This window comes from Channa argus, chromosome 2 (assembly GCF_033026475.1).
Source record: "Channa argus isolate prfri chromosome 2, Channa argus male v1.0, whole genome shotgun sequence".
Taxonomy (NCBI): Eukaryota; Metazoa; Chordata; class Actinopteri; order Anabantiformes; family Channidae; genus Channa; species Channa argus.
The window spans coordinates 133,742-159,693 of NC_090198.1; the positions used below are offsets into that span (position 1 = coordinate 133,742).

The window sequence follows — 25,952 nt, forward strand, 5'->3', positions numbered from 1 at the left end:
TACAAATTTGAGCTTTTTTACATTTTTATAATAAAACTTTTGGCTATTTTTAAATAGTTTATCTAATAATTACTATACTATACTATATATACTATAGCAAAAACAAAGGTTTCAGCTGTTTTAGAAAAAATGGTTCAGCTTTGTTCAGCATTGCTTGTAAAATCCTTTCAGTGCTAAAACAGTCACAGTGCATTTTCTTTTTGAAGATGCTTTTGATAGTGTAACTTCATATTATCTATTTTATGAATAACTTGGATGGACAGATTTCAGCCCTTGTGAATCATGTGATTATTTGGGGTCAAAATCATACACATACTTGGTAATGAAACGGTAATAATCCCTCTTAACTTGTTCATTCATTTGTCAAATACTTTAAGTTGCTGAAATGTATAAAAAAGGCTTAACAAGAACGGCAGAAAAATATTTAAATTATCTCAGTCCCTGTTATTTAAATTCTAATGTTTAACAAATCCTGGTGTTAAGGTTAGGGTAAAATTTATTATTATTATTATTATTTTTGTATTTTAAATTATTCTTTATTCTAAAACTTATGCATTATTACTCTATCATTTATATTAATATATTTTCTACTGCCTGGGATGGATGAGAGTTTAAAATCTACTTATTAATCCTGTTTGTTCTAAGTACTGAAAAAAAAATTTTCCAGCCGAATTCTGGCTCTTCCTTTAGTTGCATCATTTGCACTTCCGTTCTTTATTTGCACTTTGCTCGTTTGTAAATAAAGTTTTCTTAAAAAAAAACAACTTCCGGGTCAAATCTCATTTGGCCATAGTCTGTTATTATTTAATGTGGTAAAACCACGTCTGCGATAAAATAAAAAAAATAAAAGCACTGCAGAATCTAATCGACCACAACCTGAAAAGACAGCATGGCGACCACTATCAGCACTCAGCGGGGACAGGTACACTGTGGTCTCGGGTTTAATTTCTCGCTATAGTAGCACTCATAGACAGAAAGCTATGCGGAACTAGCTGGGGTGTAAATTGTCAACATGTCTGATAACTAACAAAGTTCAGTCATTAAACAGCAGTATATTGCAGCACACGTAGGCCAACATCGCTGACATGACCAAATCCAGTGACAGTAAGTTTAATATCCTGATGAAGTTAGCTGGCTTGACATTCGGGTTTAACGTCAGTAAAATGCCCATTTGTACAGAATAACGCTGAGCAGCCAAAAAACTTCCTGGGGTTCTTCCTAACTCTTAATCTCCGTTTGGTAATTCGGTACTCCAGCCTCGTTAATTTAAATTTAAGTTAACTGACGTCGATGCTTTTAATTAGAGACGTTTTCATTCCATTTTCGTTTTTCATCAAAAGCTTCACCTTTTCTTCACCTTCACAAATTCTTATCAGTTCATATTTCTTTGAACAGCCATTTTATTAATTTATTTTGTTGCCGGTATTCCAGTGTCATCAGTGATAGAGCGCCATTTATAATGGACAAGACAAGGCACAAAAATGTAAACTATGTAAGACAACGCTAAAATGGACTTTGATTCGTCAGTTAAGAGATAAGTTGCGTTATAAAGCGACGTTATTGCACAGATTATTCTTGTTTTTGTGTTTAGAAATACCCAAAACAGTCTTAGCACTGTTTTGCATTGTTGTTCATAGTAAAATAGCTTACTTTATAGTTCAGTTTTAACAGTCGTAAAATTTAAAGCCATCTGGTAAAATGTTAATATCCCAGATTTTATGGATGTCTTTGTGAACATGGAGTTGACACAGATGACGTTTTGGACAGCTGCTCACATTGAAGACTTTTGGGTTTATTTCAATTTACTAGTTCGATTTTTTGGTGACATTTAAAAGCACTATGTTGTAGAAGAGTGTGTTTTATTGGTGAGATGATGAGAAAAATGGTTTACTACTCATTAAAATTAAACACAGTACAGGTGAATTGCTCGGGGGGTTAAATATAAAATAATCTGGTTAAGAACAAAGTTCAGGCAGCTTCTTTCTACTGCAGCAGAGTTTGATCTTTTAGAGGTGAAGAGGTATAAAGTCTGTGTCTGTTTGTTTGTTGATGCACCTTTCAGTTCTGTTTAGTTATTTGGTTGTGTCGTGAAGTTATGGTGCTCTACAATGAAATAAGATTTTAACCAGTTTGTGAGCATAAATCAATGTTTGGGGAAACACTGCAGATCATCATATTTAATTTTAACTTGCCAGATCAAGTGTACTTGTCAGGCACACAGGCAAGGGTAATGTCAAGTCCTGCCCCTTATTTTTTGTGTATTGAAAAGACAGAAATACTACAGTGTTATAGTGGAGCATAAATACTGATCACAGGTCATGACAAAACAATTAAATTATTTGAACATCAGTAAAATATAACATGTTTATTAAATGTGTATCTGACAGATTTGTAGTTTAATATCTGTACATCTGTAATAAGTTATATACAGGCAGAAGTGTTATTCCAAATTATTATTAGATGTACATTTAATGAACATCTACATTGTGATATTGTTCATCTTGCTAATACAATTAGCTGATTTATTTGCAGATTTTTCGTTGTTACAGATATCAGTAAATAGCAGACAGTCACTCACTGTACACACCAACAGGTGCAGAGTGCCTGCAGGTAATGTCAATGTTTTGGATGGTTATTCATGGTAACAAATTCTACTTTATAGTTGAGTCAGAAGATATTTAGCCATCTAGTAAAAATGTTGTTATACCAGAGTTAATGTATGTTGTTTGAGAACTTTAGGAGCTTTTACGTTTTGGTTGTGTTGACACAAATGAGAAAGGTTTAAATCTGTGTCTGTGACAATATATGCTGATTCAACTGTATGATCTTCTTGTTGTGTTGCGTTGATTATTTTTTTATATCAGTAAAGCTGAGCTAATTACAGTATCACCTCTCTGTGTAAGACAGTACAGGTCAACAGAAGTTTTTTTTCACAGTGATTATATATCAGCATGATCAACTCCTCATAAATAAGATTTAACTGTTTTACTTTGATTAACTAAAATTTAGATGAAAAATAACTCTGACATGAATTAATGGTTAGGCTTTAACAAGACTGAAGGGTATAGAAATCAGTAACTATTACTGACACTCTGTCCTCTCTAGTTTTTCCTCTCCACTGTTGCCTATGGCTTGCTCCAGGGGGAATTGTTGGGTTCTCTTTATATATCTTTATAATCTTTACTTTATTCTGTAAAGTGCCCTGAGATGACTTTGTTTTGAATTGGCGCTATATAAATAAAGATGTTACATGAAAGTATCACTTGAATGTAAACATGCCAGGTTGTAGGCTTAGGCTAATTTCCATGTGTTGTTTCCAAGGATCTCATGTTATTCTCTGCTGAGCAGATAGCTATTCTTGGCAGAGGAAAGGGTTGGGTTTGGGAGTGTGGGCTGCTGTCAGACAGAAAGTCCACCAGAATTTGCTCAGCTTTGAGATTTGTGCTAAACTGGGCTAAATAGAGACCGTACAGTAACCTACATACAGTCAGCTTTCGCTTTAGTGCATTAATGTTAATACTCTTTACATTTTACAGCTTTACATTTTCTTAGCTTCCTTCATATTTCTTTTTTTGTAGGTATGAAATAGGTTTTAAATTACATTCAAAGTTATTTTAAACGGTCGTAAAGTCATTAATTTAACCTGCAGAAACCCTGTTATACCAGTTGTGGGAATAAACCTGTTAATGTTTAAGTAAATTATAAGTCTAGTTATCTAATAATTAGTCTCTAGTCGTTTCTCTAGTCATTATTATGCATTAATTTCCCATGCCTAGTCTGAATCCCTGTATGTATATGTGTTCAGGTTTATATTGGGGAGCTTCCCCAGAGTTTTCTGAGGATCACACCAACCCAGCAGCAGCAGCAGGTTCAGCTGGATGCCCAGGCAGCAAGGCAGATGCAGTATGGAGGCTCCATCGGTGCTGTAGGGCGGCTCAGCATTACTGTGGTTCAGGTAAGTGTCAGTTTGGTAAAAATATGACAGTTTCTTTACAAGTCTCTTTCAATATTTTTCATTTTGAATTTTGAATTTGGCTGTAAGTTGGATTTACTCTTATATTTTTATACCTTGTGCCACCTCATTAGTCTTCACTTCTGTAGAAAAAGAAATAAAAACTTAAACTAAGGTTATAGCTAACTATCTGTATTCTGATTTTGTTATTAAAACTGTTTTATAAACAAGACTACCTGTGTATTAACATGAGCATCTCACCTAACTAAAGTCACCCTGTTTGTCTTGCCGTGTAGGCCAAGCTAGCTAAAAACTACGGGATGACTCGGATGGATCCATATTGTAGGATCCGGTTAGGCTATGCAGTGTATGAGACACCGACTGCCCACAATGGAGCCAAAAACCCCCGCTGGAACAAGGTTATCCAGTGCACTGTTCCTCCTGGTGTGGACTCCTTCTATCTGGAAATCTTTGATGAGGTGAGGTTTTTGCAAATGACAAAACGTGGAACTGTGTCAGTTTTTCAAATAATTTTTCCAATATGGCTTATTGCTGATGAAAGGTTTTAGATGTTCTTAATTATAGTGTCGGAAAAAGTTGGGGAAATTTAATGTATATAATGTATAATCCTAGCATAGTGGACCTTTTTATATTTTTTATATTTGATGTCTCTGCTTGAATGTGAAACAAGTTAAAGTCTTATGGCAGGTTGCCAGAATTCTGGCCTGGACTGTTTCTGGAAATGGTACAATTATGCCTGTTTCACATATGAACTCTGGACAGCGTTACGAGAATTCAACCTCAGACATTGTCCGGAATGGCATTTCACACGTAACACACAGCAGAAGATTGGCCGATTACAAAAAGTCCTCATGTGTGAAACTCTGGGGGGAACATTGTTTTGCTTGCAATCCTTCGAAGATTCGGGACAGACCAGGATTCTATATGCACAAGCTCATAGCTATAATACAGACATTGTACTAGAGGGCTCAAAGGATAAAATCCAGATAATGTTGGCAGCATCTCACTAGGAAATTTGCTTTCAAAGACTGTTAAAAAAGTTTTGCATTACTCTACCCTTAGAAACTATTTCTTGTCGTATTAATAGCTGTACTGTAAGAATAACTGCATTTTAAGAAAAACCTGTTGCCTTCTCTAGCGTTTTTCTAACTATTGGCACTCAAAGCACTTTACACTGCTTCATATTCATTCGCACTGACAATCACACACACAGTGGCTAACACTCACCGCAAGCAACTAAGTTGGGGTTGAGTTTCTTGCTCAAGGAAACTTCGAAATGCGACTAGAGGAGCAACTGGGGGATTGGTGGACAAAGTGAATATGGCATTATTTATTTATTTTATGTAGCCTACAGTCAGAGCAACCAAACAGACACTACAAAACCCATCTTTAAAAGATGTTTAAACCTATGAAAACCAAGAAATCCAACACATCTAATTCGGCAAAGCAGCATGCTGCCAGACATGCTGACCTTAAAGAGCAACAGGTTAATACATAATACATCAGCATTTTTTCACTCTGAAGTTTAACCATGTTACAATAATATCAAGTTTGCACTTCAAATTTGTAGGCTTTATTTGTAAATGCCAGAGAAAACCGGAACCAGGCTCCATCTCTTTTTCTATGGTGTGAAAGAATAGTTGTCCATTACTGTAATTGTTTGGTGTAGTTCTAATGGTCACATCATTTCAAGACCTTTTCAGCCTTAATTCTAATGTTTAATATTGTATCATTTCACTACAGCAGTGTAAAACCAAAAAAAAATACTGTTGGAAAGAAGTTTCCAGGCACATGGGAATAATAAGACCTGGTAATCTAACTTGTCTGGTTTTACAGGCAGCATACTGGGTTCTAAACAATGTGTGGTTATTTTGTAGTTGCCTGTTATTATTTTCTCACAATTTAATCAAGGTAAACACAGTAAATGGTTGCACGTAGTTGCCTATTAAAAATCTTACAAACTGCTTCACCAAGATCAGTAATTGTTTGCATTTATTGGTTATAAAGGAGTTATTATAAAGCATATATTCACAATTTAGGTATCGTTCTATTGTTTCTGTGCAGTGTTTTTTTTTTTTTTTTTTAGTTTGCTTGTTTGCCCAGCAGAGCGCAGCAGAGGCGCTGCTTCACAAACAGATTTGGCTCTTTATATGTCAACGCAGTAACACTGACAACTCGCTTTGCACTGCTTAAGTTAAGGAAATTTGCCACCTCTTGCAACAAAATTGCAAACACACAAAGGACATTTCAAGGGCAGGAAATGATGAAAGTATTAGTTATCTGCCATGCAGATGGTCTTCACTCACTCGGAGCAACTACTTCAGTGGGGTTCAGTGTCTTACTCCAGGACACTTTGACATGTGACAGGAGGAGGTGGGAATAAAACCAGCAACTCAGGAATTGGGGGTCTGCTGCTCCTTCTCCTGAACCACAGTCGCTTTCTTTCAAGCTTGACTTTATATTTTTGTCAAATTTGAGCTTTTCTCTTGCAAAAGCCGTAACTATGTGTAAGCAATAGGGACTGAAATGACTTATTCTTCCACTCAGTCCTTCGGCATCAATCAGTTCAATGGTCTATGGACAGTTTCATCTGACCTGTGCTCTCTTTTCTCCTTTGCAATATTTCAGTAAGTAAATACAGTTTACCATCTGTTATCTCCAACATGATTCAATTCAATTCAACTTTATTTATATAGCGCCAATTCACAACAAGGTCATCTCAAGGCACTTTACAGAATAAAGTCAAAACTATAAAGATGTATAGAGAGAACCCAACAACCTGCAGAAAGGGACAGAGAGAGGGAGACAGAGAAGGACAAAGACAACTATGGGAGAAAACACACAGCGTTAATGTCAAAATAGTCGTGACAATTGTGGGCTGAGAGGAGATAGGGTCAAGATGAGGAAAGGAGCTCAGGAGCTTAGTCCACCAGCAGTCTAAGCCTATAGCAGAATAACTATAACTTACTATAAGCTTTATTAAAGAGGAAGGTTTTAAGACTAGTAGAAAGTAGAGAGGGTGTCTGCTTCCTGAACCTGAACTGGGAGCTGGTTCCACAGGGGAGGAGCTTGATAGCTAAAGACTCTGCCTCCCATTCCACATTTGGAAATTCTAGTAACCACAAGTAGGCCTGGATTCTGAGATCAAAGTGGTCTACTGGGATGATATGGAACTATGAGGTCTTCTATATATGATGGAGCCTGACCATTCAGAGCTTTATATGTAAGAAGCAGGGTTTTAAATTCTATTCTAGATTTAATAGGAAGCCAATGGAGAGAAGCTAGTGAAGGTGAAATATGATCTCTCTTGCTGGTTCCAGTCAGCCCATCCTGAAAGTAGGGAATTACACTAGTCCAACCTAGAAGTAAAAAATGCATGGACTAGTTTTTTGGCATCACTTTGAGACAGGATGCTCCTAATTTTGGCAAATTTTCCGTAGGTGGAAGAAGGCTGTTCTAGAGATTTGTTTTATATGTGAGGTAAAGGACAAATCCTGGATAAATATAACTCCAAGGTTTCTTGCAGTAGTACTAGTGGCCAGACTTATGCCATCTAGAGTAACAACATGGTTGGACATCATATTTCTGAGATTTTTGGGCCCAAATACTATGACTTCAGTTTTGTCTGAGTTTAGAAGTAAAACATTGTTGGACATCCAGGCCTTTATGTCTTGTAGGCATGCTTGAAGCTTGATTACCTGATTATTTTTCGTCTGGTTCCATAGATAAATATAGCTGGGTATCATCAGCATAGCAGTGGAAATTTATGGAGCGTTTTCTAATAATGTTGCCTAAAGGAGACATATATATATATATATATATATATATATATATATATATATATATATATATATATATATATATATATATAAAGTAAAAAGTATTGGTCCTAACACAGAGCCTTGTGGAACTCCATAGCTAACCTTTGTGTGCATGGAGGATTCATCATTTACATGAACAAATAAAGTCTATCAGATAAATAAGATTTAAACCAACCTGGTGCAGTTCCTTTAATCCCAATTTCATGTTCCAGTCTCTGTAATAAAATGTTGTGATCAATGTTAGCGAATGCAGCACTAAGATCTAACAGAACAAGTATAGAGATGAGTCCATTATCTGAGGCCATGAGAAGATCGTTGGTGACTTTTACCAGTGCTGTTTCTGTACTATGATGAACTCTAAATCCTGACCGAAAGCCTTCATACTAAATATTCCTGTAAAGGTGATCACATAATTGTTTTGCAACTACTTTTTCAAGGATTTTAGAAATAAAGGGGAGATTAGATATTGGTATTTTTTAAGAGTAGGGTTTTTTTAAGTAGTGGTTTAATTACAGCTACCTTAGGTAGGCCTGTGATATAAAGTCTGTTTTTAAAGATAGATTAATGACATCTAATACAAACTTATCTATTAAGGGTAAAGCTTCCTTGAGCAGTCTAGTTGGAATAGGGTCTAGCAGACAGGTTAGGGTTGGTTTAGATGGGGTAATAATTGAAGTTAGCTCACCGAGATCTATGGGTAAAGTCTAAGAGGAATTGGGGCCTTATTGATGACTCTAGCACTGTTGTACGTGAAGATCTATCTGTAATATTTGGGGGGAGGATTTGGTGAAATCTTTATCTTATAGCTACAGTTTTATTCATAAAGAAGGTCATGAAGTCATTGCTGCTCAGAGTTAAGGGAAAACTAGGCTCAACAGAACTATGGCTCTTAGTCAGCCTGGCTACAGTGCTGAACAGAAACCGGGGGTTGTTCTTGTTTTCCTCTAATAATATGCTGTTCTGGAATCATGGAGAGCTTTTTTTGTACATTTTTAAGATTTTTTTTCAGGCTAAATGAGATTCTTCTAAATTTCTCGAACATAATCCATTCAGTTTTACTGACTGTTTGTAGAACGCCAAAAAAACTCCCTACAATGGCACAGAAACCCCACAGTCAACTACCAGTTTGATGGTGTAATTTCAGCGTGACACAGACACAGCAGTGCACAAGTACAAATACTCATAACAGCTAAAGCCACTTGTGGAGCCTACAGTGTTTACTGAACTTTATAGCAGCGGCATATAATATTTCAGAGAGTGAATGCAGAGGTGAGACAGGTGTGAGATGAAGTCAGGATGCTACAGTGGAGAAAGAAAGTTGGAGTTACAGAAGATTTCTTAAGCACAATGTAAATAAAAACAAAAAAACACAAATGATTTGAACCATCTATAAAATAGTTTAAGGATATTTTAGAACAGGAAGTGGAACTGTGTTTTATTTATTTTGATGTGCCATTAAAGGTATATTAATAAAGTTGGTAGTTATGGACCAAATGTGTAGGATACTCAGCATTACTACATTACTACTTATGCCTGCACTGAATTTGAACTAAAAAGTCATTAGTGTCCAATATTTTTACATATTAACTTGCGTATTAATTAGCACTGACACAACTGCTTTGATCCTGTTGAAGCTGAAAAATTCCTGGTCATTTGATACCAATGTTCAATGTTATAACACCCCATTGTGTGTAAATGTAAAAAAAAAAAAAGTAGGGGTGTGCAAGGACTTGGAATGCTGACTGATTTTCAGCCTTTTATAAGCACTTGAAGCAACCAGGGAGTGAGATTAGCAGATTGGAAATTATAGTTATGGTTTTAATGATGCAGTCTGTTCTCTTTGTGTCTTCACAGCCTTGCATTTTGGGGTTTGTTACTTTTTGCAAGTGTAATTGTATCTTCTTTTCCTTTCGGCTGTTCCTTTTCAGTAGTCACTACAGCGAATCATGCGCCTCCATCTAACCCTATTCTCTGCATCCTCTTCTCTTTTACCAACTAACTTCATGTCCTCTCTCAATATATCCATAAATTTCCTCTTTGGTCTTCTTCTAGACCTCCTGCCTGGCAGCTCTAACCTCAGCATCCTTCTACCGATATATGCATTTTCTCCTCTGAACATGTCCAAACCACCTCATCTGGCCTCTCTGACTTTATCTCTGAAACATCTAACATGAGCTGTCCCTCTGATGGACTCATTCCTGATCCTTTCCATCATCGTCACTCCCAAAGAGAACCTCAACATCTTAAGCTCTGCTACCTCCAGCTCTGCCTCCTGTCTTTTCTTCAGTGCCACTGACTCTTTGATCACACAACACACCTGACACTTTTCTCCAACTGTTCCAACCTGCCTGCACTCGCCTCTTCACCTCTTTTCCACACTCGCCGTTGCTCTGAACTGTTGACCCTAAGTACTTAAAGTCCTTCACCTTATTCACCTCTGCTCCCTGTAACCTCACCGTTCCACTTGGGTCCCTCTCATTCACACACATGTATTCTGTCTTACTGTGGCTAACCCTCATCCCTCTGCTTTCCAGAGCAGACCTCCATCTCTCTAGATTTTCCTCCACCTGCTCCCTGCTCTCAATACAGATCACAATGTCATCTTAAAACATCATAGTCCAGGGAGATTCTTGTCTAACCTCATCTGTCAGTCTGTCCATCACCAGAGCAAACAAGAAGGGGCTCAAAGCCGATCCTTGATGCAGACCCACCTCCACCTTGAACTCCTCTGTCACACCTACAGCACACCTCACCACTGTCTTACAGCTCTCATACATGTCCTGCACCACTCTAACATACTTCTCTGCCACTCCAGACGTCCTCATACAATACCACAGCTCCTCTCTCGGCACCCTGTCATACGCTTTTTCTAAATCTACGAAGACACAATGCAACTCCCTATGACCCTCTCTGTACTGCTCCATCAGCATCCTCAAAGCAAATACTACATCTGTTGTACTCTTTCTAGGCATGAAACCATATTGCTGCTCACAAATGTTCACCTCTGCCCTGAGCCGAGCTTCCATTACTCTTTCCCACAACTTCATTGTTTGGCTCATCAGCTTTATTCCTCTGTAGTTGCCACAGCTCTGCACATCTCCCTTGTTCTTAAAAATTGGCACCAGTACACTTCTCCTCCATTCCTCGCGCATCTTCTCACTCTCCAAGATCTTGTTAAAACAAACTATAAGGAAACTCTAATGACACCTCTCCTAGACACTTCCATACCTCCACAGGTTTGTCATCAGGACCAACTGCCTTTCCACTCTTCATGCTCCTCAAAGCCCTCCTCACTTCACTCTTTCTAATCTTCGCTACTTCCTGCTCCACACCAGTCACTCTTAGTTCCCTTTCATATACCTTATTGATCAACTCTTCGAAGTACTCCTTCAATATTCATTGTATCATTCAAAGAGACCCAGAAAATCCAGCAATATGCTGTAGACAATGGAGAATTTTCTGGTCTACTGTATCAAATGTGGCAGTGACATCCAGAAGAATGAGAACTGATGGGAAGCCCTGGTCAGCAGCCATTAGGAGGTCATTGGTGACTCTGACCAGGGCTGTCTCTATGCTGTTGGAGGGGCGGAAGCCAGATTGAAATTTTTGAAACAGATTGTATCTTTTCAAGTCCAGTCAATTTTTTTTTTTTTATATTGTCATTTTTTCCACATGTACAGTACATACATACAGAGAATTAAAATTGTGTTACTCTCTGATCCATCGTTCATACAGATAATACTAACAGTAGACCCTAAAAATCTAAATCAAATATAAATGTATAGTTGTATAGTTCGGGAGCGAGTTCCTGACAGCCTGATGAATGATGCTGTCCTTCAGTCTGCTGGTCCTGGCCTGTAGACTCCGCAGTCTCCTCCCTGATGGCAGCAGGCTGAAGAAGCTGTGTGACGGGTGAGTGGGATCACCTGCAATGCAGAGGGCTTTGCGGATGAGACGGGTTCCATAAATATCCTGGAGGGAGGGGAGAGAGACACCAATGATCTTCTCAGCTGCTCTCACTATGCGTTGTAGAGTCTTCCAGCAGGAGGCGTTGCAGGCCCCATACACAAAAAGTGATGCAGCTCGTCAGAAGGCTCTCGATAGTGCCTCTGTAGAAGGTGTACATGATGGGGGGCGGAGCTCTGGCTCTTCTTAGTTTGCGGAGGAAGTAGAGATGCTGCTGTGATTTTTTTTTTTTTGGCTAGTGCTGCAGTGTTTTCATTCCGGGAGAGGTCCTCTGTGATGTGCACACCCAGGAACTTGGTGCTGCTCACCCTCTCCAAAGTCGCACCGTTGATGGTTAGAGGAGCATGCTAAGTGTGCGCTCTCCTGAATTCAACAACAATCTCCTTCGTCTTCTTCACATTGAGAGAGAGATTGTTGTCACTGCACCACCTGGCCAGGCATCTCACCTCACTTCTGTAGTTTTTCTCAACTTTGTTGCTAATGAGACCCACCACAGTCGTGTCCTCCGCAAACTTAATAAAGAGGTTGGAGTTGTGAGACAGTGTGCAGTCGTGGGTCAGCAGAGTGAAGAGAATTGGGGGCTCAGCACACATCCTTGGGGGACCCCAGTGTTTAGTGTGATGGTGCTGGATGTGTTACTGCCGACCCAAACTGCTTGAGGTCTTCCAGTTAGAAAGTCCAACAGCCAGTTGCACATCAAAGTGTTGAGGCCCAGCTGCACCAGTTTGTGGATGAGCTGTTGAGTGATGATAGTGTTGAATGCTGAACTGAAGTCTATGAACAGCATTCTGACGTATGAGTCCTTTTATCTAGATGTGTGAGTACTGAGTGGACAGCAGTTGTAAATAGTCGCTTATGATCTGTTGTGATGGCATCCTCGGTCGAGGTTGGACCAATATGCAAACTGGAAGGGGTCCAGGGAGGGGGGGAGGGCAGACTTGATATGGTGCATGACTCAAGTTCAAAGCACTTCATGATAATAGGAGTAAGTGCAACTGGACTGTAATCATTGAAGCAGGATGAAGACGACTTCTTCTGGACTGGAATGAGGATGGTAGCTTTGAACCATGTGGGTACAACAGCCTGACATAGAGAGATGTTGAAAATGTCTGTGAAGACATTGGTGAGTTCTGCTGCACAATCTCTCAGTACACGCCCAGGAATGTTGTCAGGACCCAGAGCTTTACGTGCATGATCCTGCTGAAGGATCTCCTCACACTGTCTGGGGTCAGCGTCAACACCTGGTCACCGGGAGGAGGTGGCGTTTTCTGTACAGTGGAGAAGTTTTGTTTCTCGAAGCGAGCGAAGAAGGTGTTAACCTCGTTCAGCAGAGAGATGTTGCTGTCACAGGTCCGCGGTGGGGGCCTGTAGTCCGTAATGGTCTGTATCCCCTGCCACAGGCTCCGGGTGTCTCTGCTGTTGCGGACTTGATGGGCTATCCTCCTGGAGTACTACAAACTCCACACAATGGATGATCATGCTTCCTCAGCAGCAGCTCCACGGCTCTGGAACATTTTGCCTGAGAACTTGAGGGCACCACAGACCGTGGACTGTTTCAAAAAAAGTTAGACTTTTCTGTTCAGAAAAGCATTTTAAAGTGATCATTAAGTTTTTTTGCTGTTATTTTATGTTTTATATGCTTTACACGTTTTACTTTTATATTTTGTTCTTGCTTTTAATCTACTTGTGTAGCACTTTGAGATATGTCAACAAGCTTAAAGTGCTTTATAAATAAAATGAATTATTATTATTATTATTATTATTATTATTATTATTATTATTATCGTCCTATCACACTCCTGGCACCTGTCAATTCATTTTCATCCATATCTTTAATCACACTAACCTGCTGCACATCCTTCCCATCTCTATCTCTTTGTCTGGCCAACCTGTACAAATCCACCTCTCCCTCTTTAGTGTCCAACCTAACATACAAGTCCTCATATGCTCTTTGTTTGGCCTTTGCCACCTCTACCTTCACCTTACGCTGTATCTCCCTGTACTCCTGTCTACTCTCTTCAGTCCTCTCAGTGTCCCACTTCTTCTTAGCTAACCTCTTTCTCTGAATACACTCCTGAACTTCCTCGTCCCACCATCAAGTCTCCTTGTCCACTTTCTTCTTTCCCAATGACAAACAGAGTATCCTCCTACTTGTCTCCCTGATCACATCAGCTGTAGTTGTCCAGTCATCTGGAACCACCTCCAGACTACCCAGAGTCTGTCTCAGTTCCTCTCTGAAAACTACACAACATTCTTCCTTTTTCAATTTCCACCACTTCATCCTCTTTTCTGCCTTTGTCCTCTTCATCTTCCTCACCACCAGAATCATTTTACACATCACCATCCTGTGTTGTCTCGCTAAACTCTCCCCTACCAATACTTTACAGTCACTGATCTCTCTTTTAGATTGCAACGTCTACATAAGATGTCGTCCACCTGAGTTCTTCTACCTCCGCTTTTATATGTCAGCCTATGTTCCTGTCTCTTATGAAAGAAAGTGTTCATTACAGCCATTTCCATCCTCTTTGCAAAGTCTACCACCATCTGTCCTTCTGCGTTCCTGTCCTGAAGACCAAACCTGCCCATCACATTCTCATCACCTCTGTTCCCTTCACCTACATGCCCATTGAAATCTGCACCAATCACCACTCTCTCACCTCTGTGGATGTTCTGCATCACTTCATCTAACTCACTCCAGAATTTCTCCTTCTCTTCTAACTCACATCCTACCTGTGGGGCATAACCTCTAACAATGAACATCACGCCTTAAATTTCCAACTTCAGACTCATCAACCTGTCTGATATTTTTTCACCTCTAGGACATTCCTCACAAACTCCTCTTTCAGGATAACTCCTACTCCATTTTTCTTGCTATCCAACCAATGGTAAAACACCCTTGAACCCTGTTTCTAAGCTTCTAGCATTGCTACCTTTCCACCTCGTCTCCTGGACACACAGTATATCCACCTTCCTTCTTTGCATCATGTCAACCAACTCTCTAGCCTTCCCTGTCATAGTCCCAACATTGAAAGTCCCTAGTTTCAGTCTTACAGTCTTAGCTTTCCTCGTCTCTTTGCCTATGAACATGCCTTCCTCCTCTCCTTCTTTGACCAACAGCGGCCCAATTTCCACCGGTACTCTGTAGGTCAACAGAATTGGTGGCGGTTGTTGTTAACAGGCCCCGAACGATCCAGTATGGGAGTCATTTTTGGTGTGGAAGTTATGATTCGCATGTTTAATTTGGCATGTGTTTTACACTGGATGCCTTTTCTGACAAAACCTTCTGCATTTATGCAGACTTAGGACTGCCAAAAGAAGACACTGGCTTGTGTCCCCTAGAGGTTGCATTTGCATGTGTATTGTATGTACCATGAATTCTTATCACCATATATTTTACATGTGTTTGCTGACCCAAGAGAGCATTCTCCATGGATGACAGGATAGCGTGGACTCACGTCACCATCCCTGACGTCCTGCGGGAGGGCAAAGTGGTGGATGAGTGGTTCAGCCTTAGTGGCAGACAGGGCGATGATAAAGAGGGCATGATCAACTTGGTGATGTCTTTTGCTGTAAGTAAAACTACACATGTGTCACCCTTGGCACACAGCCGTTTGCAATTTCCTGGTTTTGTGCATAAATTGGTCATGACATGTGATCTGATCTGCTAACAAACGTCAACAAATACAATAATTCTAAATAACAAAACACAAAAAGTCATAATCTTTCATGTCTTTACTGTACACACCCACTAAACATACAAAGTGATGCTGGAAAAGTAATAGCCGGACTTGGAGTCTGATTCCACTGAACGTCAACTGAAGTCACATGTTAGCAATATTGTCCAATCAGTCAATGAAACATTGTCAGCTGGTGTGAATCATGCCTCGCAACAAAAGAGATCTCAGAATACCTATGATTTCTGAAGCAACCATTCAAAGAACATTGAATGGGCACATTGAACATGTTTAATGGCAGGACACCAAAGAGGACTCTCCACGACACTACTGGAAAAATTTCTTTTAGACAGATGAAACATGAGAATTGTGTGCCAACAAGAAAACAACCCAGCAAGTACAGTGGAGGGAGAATTATGATTTGGAGCTGCTCTGCTGACTCTGGAACACTTGCGATTAATTCCCGAGTTTTGTGTTTTTCAGGATCATGTAAGGGTGGCTTTCCACAAGCTGAAGCTCAGAAGAAGCTGGGCAATGCAGCAGGAAAAATGCTGTAAAAATCCAGTCCACCTTTCTGAGTGGTCAAGTCAGAGCCCAACCCCAACCTTAGCAGAATACTGCTACGTTCTAATGCCAAAAATGGTTCAATCAGTTATTAAAACAATGTGGCCATTACCCTTTTTACTAATCAGCCAGTTTGTTTAATGGGTGTGCTTGATAAAAATATGAAATATCATGACTGCTGTGAGGAACATGACAGCTTAGAAATATTGTATATGTTGATATTTAGGATCAGATCACAGATCTAGTGAGACCTACAACCAACTTCTGTAAAGTTGATTTAAAAAGGGAAAAAAAGCCATCTTGTTAAGATGGCACAATCAGGGGAATTTCCAAAAGAGATGATGAAGAAGTTGACTGAAAAATATCTGTCTAATAAACCACAAAGCCATTTTAATGCTCTGGGAGCCAAAAGCACGGTAATGACTCATTCAGATAATTACAAAAGAGCCAAAGAAAAAACAAAACTTGCAGACCTTTCTCACCTACTTAGTTTGAATTAATTGACTGAATTTTACCAAATTGGAATACCTTTTTTTCCTTGTACTTTCCATACTTTTAGAGATAGCCAAAAGAGAGTCATTAAATCAAACAAAATAATTTAATAATAAAACATTTAATAGAGGATTAATTTATCTGACAGTGTGTCAGAGAATGATCTTATGAATGCATTGAAGTGGTTTGCTGCTGAGTGTAAAGTGTTTGGAATTACTGTTAGGACTTTTACTAACTGAGCACTTCATTAGGTACACCCGTTCAATATATTACAATCCAATATAGCTGAAATAAAATTTAAATTTACAAGGTTATAATTCCTTAGTTTATAAATTGAGATGGTCAGAAAGCTTCTAATCCTACTATGTGTTTATTATTGAGATCATAATAGATGGCAGAGTTGTAGAATGGATTAGGTAATGAAGTGGCCAGTGAATGTAGATATTGCATGTTAATACACATTCAGAGCATGCTGTAAATCTTCTAACCTTGTCGCCTCTTTGTGTCAAGTCCTTGCCAGCAGGGGTGATGACTCAACCTGTTGTCCTAATGCCCTCTGTGTATCAGCAAGGAGTAGGCTATGTTCCTATTGCAGGTCAGACACTCTCTCTCACACACACACACACACACACAGTATATTGTGTTCTTTTGTTTACCACAGTGTATGAAAACAAGCTATGGGATAATGTAGCAATTTCTCAGTTCAGCCTTTTTGGTGTCAATACAGATCAGTTTTTTTTAAAATATCAGCTATTTACCAGTGCAAAACTACCAGGCTGAAATGGACAAAACACATTAGTGTTAAATAAGGTAAGGCACCAGGAATAACCTGTCAAATAACAATCAGTGTTTGAATGAAGGTTTAGGTGTTTGCCGTGTGACTGATTATCATTGCCACAGCTGATTTGGGATGCTAATCGAGACATTTTCTGGTTTTGTTGTAAGTGCACCTATAATTTGACTATGTGGATGGGTTTTACGTTAAAAGTAAGACTGCACATTCTGCCTCTTTATATCAGAGGTGTACCCTGTATTTGAGGCAGAGTGTACATTGTCCATGGTTAGGGACACATAAACCCAACTGATAGTTATCAAAAGACTTACACCTTTATGCATCCACACACCTGGAGGGCATACATATGCTTGATAACAAACCATATACAATAGGGCAAAAAAGTATTTAGTCAGCCACCGATTGTGCAAGTTCTCCCGCTTAAAATGATGACAGAGGTCTATAATTTTCATCATATGTACACTTCAACTGTGAGGGACAGTATGTGGAAAAAAAATCACATTGTAGGTTTTTTTTTAAGAATTTATTTATAAATTCCTGCGTAAAATAAGTATTTGGTCACCTAAAAGCAAGCAAGATTTCTGGCTCTCACAAACCTGTAACTTCTTTTTTAAAATGCTATTCTGTCCTCCAATTGTTACCTGTATTAATGGCACCTGTTTGAACTCGTTATCTGTATAAAAGACAACTGACCACAGCCTCAAACAGTCAGACTGTAAACTGAACCATGGCCTAGACCAAAGAGCTGTCGCAGGAAACCAGGAGCAAAATTGTAGACCTGCATCTGGCTGGGAAGAGTGAATCTACAATAGGAAGCAGCTTGGTGTGAATAAATCAACTGTGGGAGCAATTATTAGAAAATGGAAGACATACAAGGTCATTGATAATCTCTCTTGATCTCATCCCGTGGGGTCAAACTGATCATGAGAACAGTGAGCAAAAATCCCAGAACTACACGGGGAGACCTGGTGACTGTACCATCAGTAATACACTACGCTGACAGGGAATCAAATCCTACAAGCACATGTCCAGGGCCATCTAAAGTTTGCCCGTGACCATGTGGATGATCCAGAGGAGGATTGGGAGAATATCATGTGGTCAGATGAGACCAAAATAGAAATTTTTGGTAACAACTCAACTAGTCGTGTTTGGAGGAAGAAGAATGCTGAGTTGCATCCCAAGAACACTGTGAAACATGGGGGTGGAAACCTCATGCTTTGGGGCTGTTTTTCTGCAAAGGGGACAGGACGTGTTAAGGGAAGAATGAATGGGGCCATGTGTCCTGAAATTTTGAGCAAAAACCTCCTTCCATCAGCGAGAGCATTGAAAATGAGACATGGCTGGGTCTTCCAGCATGACAATGATCCCAAACACACCGCCCGAGCAACGAAGGAGTGGCTCCGTAAGAAGCATTTCAAGGTCCTGGAGTGGTCTAGCCAGTCTCCAGACCTCAACCCTATATAAAATCTGTGGAGGGAATTGAAAGCCTGTGTTGCCCAGCGACAGCCCCAAAACATCACTTGTTCTAGAGATCTGCATGGAACAATGGGCGAAAATACCAGCCACAGTGTGTGCAAACCTGGTGAAGACCTACAGGAAACGTTTGACCTCTGTCATTGTCAACAAAGGTTATATTACAAAGTATTAAGTTGAACTTTTGTTATTGACCAAATACTTATTTTACGCAGGAATTTATAAATAAATTCTTTAAAAATCCTACAATGTGATTTCCTGGATTTTTTTTTACATTCTGTCTTTGACAGTTGAAGTGTACCTATGATGAAAATTACAGACCTCTGTCATCATTTTAAGCGGGAGAACTTAGACAATCGGTGGCCGACTAAATACTTTTTTGCCCCATATATATAACGGGGCAAAAAGTATATACTAACTACACATGTGATGGTGGGTCCTTTAAGCTATAAGAGCGAGGAAGATTAAAAATTAAAAAATCTGTTCTGCTATGGCGTTTCTGGTGTTTTTGTCCTCCAGGTATCTGTGAAAGTCTTGTGACTGAAAGCTATGAATAACCAAAGTCAAACCAGATTAGGTATATCAGCCGTAGGCTGCAGAGGAGCAGGCAAAGAGCTGCATGTGGCTCGTGAACTGCACCATTGCCTTTCCAGCTCTACGCTAAAGCTAGCTCTTATATGACCAGTGTGTGGATTGTGTTGCTAGGTGTGCCTGCAGTGTACAACCAAGGCATGGTGCCCATGGCGATGCCTGCAGCCATGCCAGCTGTTGGGGGCCAGGGACCAGCTTGCAGCGAGGAGGACTTGAAGGCTCTGCAGGACATGTTCCCAAACCTGGATAAGGAGGTGGTTCGCACTGTGCTGGAGGCACAGCAGGGCAACAAGGATGCTGCAATCAACTCTCTTCTACAGATGGCTGAGGAGCTCTAATTGGAGGACACAAGCTCACAGTGGACATGTCAGCTTTACACACACATATGCATGCACACAGATGTATAAAATGTATAAAATGTTTCCTGCTGGGGCATAGACAGAATTCTTATTTTTTGCATTCAAACATGTTGGTTTATTTAGTTGTGAGAAAACTAATTGACCTAATGTAGTCAACTCTAACCTTACCCATCCCAAGGATACAACGGCTTGCAACAACCCTTGCCCTATTCATAACCCCTAACCCTGATTTAAACTCTAAAACCATGGCTTAACCCAAAAATAGCCCTTTGAAGTTAAGGACCAACCCCATTTGTGTACACAGTGTCAAAATAAATACTCACAGTATTAAAATAAATGTCAGGCAAAAATATGTTCCCTTCTAAGTAGGTTACATAGTGAATTTGCCATGATAAGTTGGTGCAAAAAAGTAGTAATAACAGTATACAGCTACTAACCAACAAAATCTAAGTTGGCAATAGTGTGAATTCATGAGTGATGTAAATCTTACTAGCCCAAAGGTTTTTTTGTTGTATGTTATTTACTGTATGCATGGTAACCCAGTCTGTATATCTCTGGAAATTAAACCCTGTGATCAGCACAGTTTTGTTTTTAGAGACTAATCTAGTAACCTAACTAATGTTTGTATTGATGTTGTTTTTGTTTGTGGAAACCTGATTGTAGTAACCTGCAGCCTCTGTTGCTTAAATAGCTTTCAAACGTTGAGTGCATCCAAAATTGAATAACCTATTATGAATGTATTTAATTATAAAGAACTATATGTTAATGAATAAAATGACCTAAGAAAATAGAGGTTTACAAAAAAAGATTCCTGAAAGCTACATTTGTCCACACGGTTATCTTTCTAAATGGAAACAGTGTAACACAGCTACGCAACACAATGTAATAAACTCTGTCAATCGCTTTCAGGAGCTTTCTTAAAGCGCTAAGATCTACATTGCTAGATCTGGATCAACTTTGTAATTTAGATGAACTGACCAGATCTTCTAAATCTTAATGTTATGACTTATTTTGCCCTTCTCATAGAATATACACTTTATTGTGTTTTTTGTTAATATTCATTATTCCACCAGGCCCAATAACAACAGTGACACAAGTGGTCATATTGCAGAAATATAATTTTAATAATTAGCATTCAAGAAACCCAAGAAAGTTTAATTTACAGTAACATCATGGGAAAAGGGAACAAGGGGAAAAAAGAGCAACTTAAAATAAGTTGAGGCTACTTAAAATAAAACCTGAGAAGAATATAAAGGTACAGGGGTCATCTTCCCAAAGGGTTTTCAAACAGGTGTAACATGGTAAGTGGGTGATCAGCGTCTTCTGCGGCGCTGTGGTAGGGATGTCATTCCTGCCGCACACTCTGCTTTGCTGCAGCGGCACGTCTCCACTACAGTGTAGCTATGCTGGATCTTGGAACCATCTGGGCAGGTCAGTTCCACCTGTTTCTGACTGGTGGTGCCTTCTTGGCAACACTCACACTGGTGCATCATCATGTTAGCTGCTGCCGAATAACTGCAAGTACAAAGACACATAAATACTTGAGCTCTTACACTGTGCCTAAATCTAGTTTTAATACCTAGTTGTAAAGTTGTTATTGCAGTTTTTTTCGAATTCTAATTCTTTTTGCTCATGAAATTCAAGATGGTATTTAATGCTCTCATTTAAGTCATCTTACATAGATGAGCTTCCACAGTGTCCAACGCAGGATGTCAGGTCGACCTTTTGTTTGCTCTTACAGCCATTAACCTCTATAACTGATGGCTTACTATGCACCTCACAGACACTCTTCCGCTTGCCTGAAAGACAAAGCAACTCAACCAATAGCAAAACACATTTTTTTTTGTCCTCCAAATTCCATTCTTTCATAAAATATCTTCATGGTTTTAGAGTTAGTACAGTACAACTTACAGGTTTGGCAGCATCCATTTGCATCAGTTGTCTCAGTGCCCTGGAGGAGAAGGATATATCAAGTTGTGTGTTAGACACGGATAGTATGTAGTAGGTCAGTGGACATGTAGAGGTGGAGGTTTGACAAACTCACAGGTTCACAGTCCAGGGGGTTAAAGGGAGGACAAGAGGACTTTGTTTCCTTTGTTAAAAAATGTCCATTGATCTCCTCACAAGTATAGTGCACACACTTGTCATTAGAAGGTATGAAAGTATTGTTGACCTGTACCAACAAAAAACAGAAGCAAAGTCAGTTTTAAATTTTTTTTTTTGGTCTTGTCCTAAATTCTATTACTTATGCTTACATGCATAATACCTACATACCTACATTTAAAAACAAAAGCAAACACAACCGTAAATAAGCTAATATTACTTTTATTATGTATTTAAAAATTATTATACTAATTAATTTAATATCAAATATTCATTTTAATTAATTTGAATTTAGTTTGGTTGTTTTTTGTATTTGCAGTGCAATCTTGTATTTAGTTTGTTAGTTATATATGTACTTTCTTGACTTTGCAAATGCTGCAAATATGTTGTAAAATTTATGAAGATTTTCTTAATTTTTACTTTTAAAAAGTGATAAAAAGACTGTGTAGCTTGAAGTAACATCTAATATTCTTGAGTTAACACACAGCTGTAATACTGACCGCAATGATATGTGTTGCATTGTCAGGTGTTGTGAAAATACAACTTTTCTGGACACAGGTTCCACAGCACATGTCAGGTAACATCTGATATTCATAACCCTAGAGACAGACATGAGTAAAAGTAGGTGAGAAAAAATGTTTTAGGATATATGTTCATACATTCTGTCATTGTGCTGGACTGTATTTTTGAACACCTCATCATTTTACCAAAACAGTAAGATAATGCTTTAAAACAATCCATGTACAATAGTTCAGTACTGTAGAAGATACTCCTTTATGCAAGATTATGGACAAAATAAAATATATGTATTATATTTTGTCCATAATCTTGCATATCTTTTATCACATAAGACACGCAAAGAATAAAATGCACTAAAAACAAAATAAAAGAAGAGTCAATCACATGCATGCATCAATTTAATAGGTACATGTGTAGAGTTGCTAAGACAAGATAGCAAAACAGATCTGTCATGCATTTTCTATTGAGTGAGTGAGTGTTTGTGTGTGTGTTTCATTTGTATGTTCTATGAATAAACTTACTTCAGAGCAGCTTATGTTGCAGATAATAGGTTTGCAAACAATAGTGTTCAGCTTGGTGACAGGATTCATTTCAGGACCACAATAACACTGCTGGCAAGGCCCAGGCTTAGAATCTGCTCCTGATTGAGGTGGTTTGGTTGTTGATGTATGTCCAGGTGCTTCTAATGGTGGTTCTGAAGGTGTTTCTGGTGTTGGTATTTTGGCACCAGGCTATAAAATATACAATTATGAATACTTAATTCACAAACATGCAGTATTAAAAGAAGCTTTTACACCAGCACTTAGGTAATTTGTTTCGGACCAGTTAAAATAAAAATCATTGGTTCATTGTTCTTGTTCTCTCTAGCTTATATTTAAGTTTTTATATAGAATTAGTACTAATAAAACTGTACCTTAGCTTATATTTGTATGTTAGACTGTTGTTTGATAGTAACTATTATTCTTGACCTGTTTCTACATTTCTCTACCATTATCTCTGTATGTGGCAGCAGTCAAGTCAAGCGTCAAACTCAAGCTCATCTGTCAGTGTCTGTATGTCTTGAACTTGGACTGTGTGCTTACCTGGTACTCAGTTTTGTCATGGACACATACACCTTTTGGAACTGTAAAGACAAAAAAGAGACACTAATTTATCAGAAATTTTAGTGGGAGCTAAGACTAAATAGTCATTTTCCTCCAAAGTATGTTTGCGAAAAAGCTCTTTAAACTGACACTTTATTGCTTCAGTATAACTATCTAAAAATAGTGAACCAATATTAATACTCCAATAAATCACCTGTACATTAGCAGATACTGCTATGTTGAAAAACTAGATTCACATACCACACTTGTAGGATTGGCAGCAAGTGCCGTTGGTGACACTGAGTTCAAAGCCCAGAGAGCAGGTGATGGGTGGTGGACACAGGTTTACATTGCATTCTGTTAGGGATAAGGATGTTAATATAGAGATTTGCCTTGAATTCTGACAAATAGAAACTAAAGTAAAAATGAATAACATAAGTTCTTTGTTTTTAGATGTTTAGATGCGGTTTTCCTTTATAAGACAATGTACAGATAATACTGAATGTGCAGACACAAGTAGAAAATGGTAATAAAATTAAAGCTTTTACACCAGTCCCATTAAAATAGAATTAGGTGCTGTGTGACTGTATGGGAGGTGCAACATTTTCACTAACTAAAAGCATGTCCAGTTGCCACTGAACAGTACTTTTGGAATAACAATGACCTTGAGGACTGAGAAGCGTTCCTGAGGGTTAAGGACAGTATGATCAGCAGCCGCTTCCACTGTCACCAACTATTCAATTGTATTGAAAAAAAATGTAAAATTAAATTACAATACAACTGACCACAAGTCTGCGTTGTGCAGCAGCCGTCTGTCTTATCGACCACCTGCTGGCCAGGCTCAGTGCAGTTAAGGTTTTGCACTGAGGGACACTTAATGGGCTCACACTGGATGCTCATAGAATCCTTGTCACACACACAGGTGTTGCACTCGCTCGTCCATGTGTCACCAGGCTGCCAAAGAGAAAGGAAGCAATTCAGACTTACAGCTAACATTTTGGTAGTGTGCATGAATGTATGATGAAAACAGATATCTCACCTCTTTGGGTTTTCCATCAGGTCCAACACAATCTAAAAAGTTAAACAAAAGCATTGGTAGATTTGTAGCGGACAGCAAATGTGAATAATATATGTATTATATTAACCAAGACAAATTTTGTCTGCATACCGCAGGAGGTAACACATGTGTCATAGACTGTGTTAAATAAGGTGGTGCCATGACGACAGAAACAACCCTCCTTAGTGTAACTTGTGGATTCGTTGTCATCTGCCTGAAACTTTTTGTTGTACCTGATGTGAGAAATGCATTCCTTTGTCATTTTTAATGATGAGGAGACTTCTGAACTTTTACACAAAAAATAAAGTAAATACAGTTTTTGATAGTATAGTTTTGTGAGTGTAATCAAAGAAAGAACATATAACATTTAAAGACATCCAGCTCATACACTTACAAAGAAGAAAACAACTATATTGCTCATCTTATAAGTCATTGCTTCAGTGACAACATAAATGCAAGATACATTTTTGTGCATTCATGCATAATTACGACATATTTGGTTAAAAGCATGACATATACTTTACCTGTCATTGCATGTAGGCTCTACAGAGGGGCCACAAGCTATGTACACTTTGTTACTTGGACACTTTGGCTCTGTAAGATGAAAATAAATTTATGTACACATTTCTCAGAACTTTTTCCATCTCATGTAACGTTTCACACTATCATATTTCTTACCACACTGCCCATTGGTAGCATTCCTCCAGTCAACACAGACTCCAGCATTAGAGCACTCAGTGGCATAGGCCTCTAGGCTGGAGCATGTATTATTGGCATCGTCACAAACGTCAGACATACAGGATTTAACAAATGGTCCAGGGGATATGACTGCATGGCATGGTGCAAATACGCTGGAGGAGACACAGATACCAGGACATTATATCATAAAAAGTGATGACATGAGTTTGCTTACACATGAGAACAGAAAATAAACATCATCTAAGATGTAATTTAAAGCAATAAAGTAAGCATGCTATAAACATCAACATTCATCTTTTAATTTCTACTTTTACTTTATATTCTTTAGTCTCTTTAGATTCTTCGGCCTCAGTTTAAAAACATAGTTATTTTTTTCTAGTTCCTTTTAATGTCATGTTTTGTATCACTTGTTTAATCATGTAAGCAGTGTATTAGACTACACTTAAGACCTGCACTCTCTACAGTCTGAACAGGTGTGTGTGAATGTTGATTAAATCTGTATCTGACAGGCTTAAATAACAGTATTATCCAAGTTAATCTGATGCACCATATTTTTCAAGAGCTATTTTCCTTGGCTTTTACTACATAGTGGAGTTCGATACTTTCCTTTTAGTAATGGTTGTATTTCTTCTGCATTCTTTTTGATTTTACTCCTTGTAGTTAATCTTATTTTACTTTGATTTATTTTAATTGTTGTGATTTTATTTTGTGTATGTACTTTGGTACTTTGGTCAACTGGATGTTCTTTATGTGCTCTATAAATCGGTTTGATTTAACCTTTAAGAG

At 38.6% G+C, this 25,952-nt stretch overlaps 2 protein-coding genes across 2 annotated transcripts in view; one reads left to right on the top strand and one right to left on the bottom strand.

The window, feature by feature from the left end:
* Positions 1 to 750: 750 nt before the first annotated feature.
* tollip (toll interacting protein) lies at positions 751 to 20,610 on the top strand. Its single transcript, XM_067493439.1, has 6 exons — positions 751 to 922; positions 3,806 to 3,955; positions 4,249 to 4,431; positions 15,177 to 15,329; positions 17,001 to 17,085; positions 19,462 to 20,610. Exons 1-6 carry the CDS (start codon positions 890 to 892, stop codon positions 19,683 to 19,685), a joined length of 828 nt encoding a protein of 275 aa, XP_067349540.1. The 5' UTR covers positions 751 to 889; the 3' UTR covers positions 19,686 to 20,610.
* Positions 20,611 to 20,806: 196 nt separating this feature from the next.
* The window catches only part of LOC137108376 (mucin-2-like), a 38,027-nt gene continuing 32,881 nt past the window's right edge, over positions 20,807 to 25,952 (bottom strand). Inside the window, exons 36-48 of the mRNA XM_067492855.1 lie at positions 25,146 to 25,318; positions 24,992 to 25,061; positions 24,579 to 24,700; positions 24,450 to 24,481; positions 24,196 to 24,364; positions 23,672 to 23,767; positions 23,411 to 23,451; positions 22,850 to 23,059; positions 22,310 to 22,408; positions 21,751 to 21,879; positions 21,618 to 21,657; positions 21,385 to 21,505; positions 20,807 to 21,221 (exon numbers count right to left, since the gene is read on the bottom strand). Coding sequence (XP_067348956.1) covers positions 21,020 to 21,221; positions 21,385 to 21,505; positions 21,618 to 21,657; positions 21,751 to 21,879; positions 22,310 to 22,408; positions 22,850 to 23,059; positions 23,411 to 23,451; positions 23,672 to 23,767; positions 24,196 to 24,364; positions 24,450 to 24,481; positions 24,579 to 24,700; positions 24,992 to 25,061; positions 25,146 to 25,318 — 1,504 coding nt within the window. The 3' untranslated portion in view covers positions 20,807 to 21,019. The remainder of the gene's footprint in view (positions 21,222 to 21,384; positions 21,506 to 21,617; positions 21,658 to 21,750; positions 21,880 to 22,309; positions 22,409 to 22,849; positions 23,060 to 23,410; positions 23,452 to 23,671; positions 23,768 to 24,195; positions 24,365 to 24,449; positions 24,482 to 24,578; positions 24,701 to 24,991; positions 25,062 to 25,145; positions 25,319 to 25,952) is intronic.

Coding starts and splice junctions, on each gene's coding strand:
- tollip (XM_067493439.1), top strand. CDS start 890: ATGGCGACCACTATCAGCACTCAGCGGGGACAG. Junction 923..3,805: donor TCAGCACTCAGCGGGGACAG/GTACACTGTGGT, acceptor ATATGTGTTCAG/GTTTATATTGGGGAGCTTCC. Junction 3,956..4,248: donor TCAGCATTACTGTGGTTCAG/GTAAGTGTCAGT, acceptor CTTGCCGTGTAG/GCCAAGCTAGCTAAAAACTA.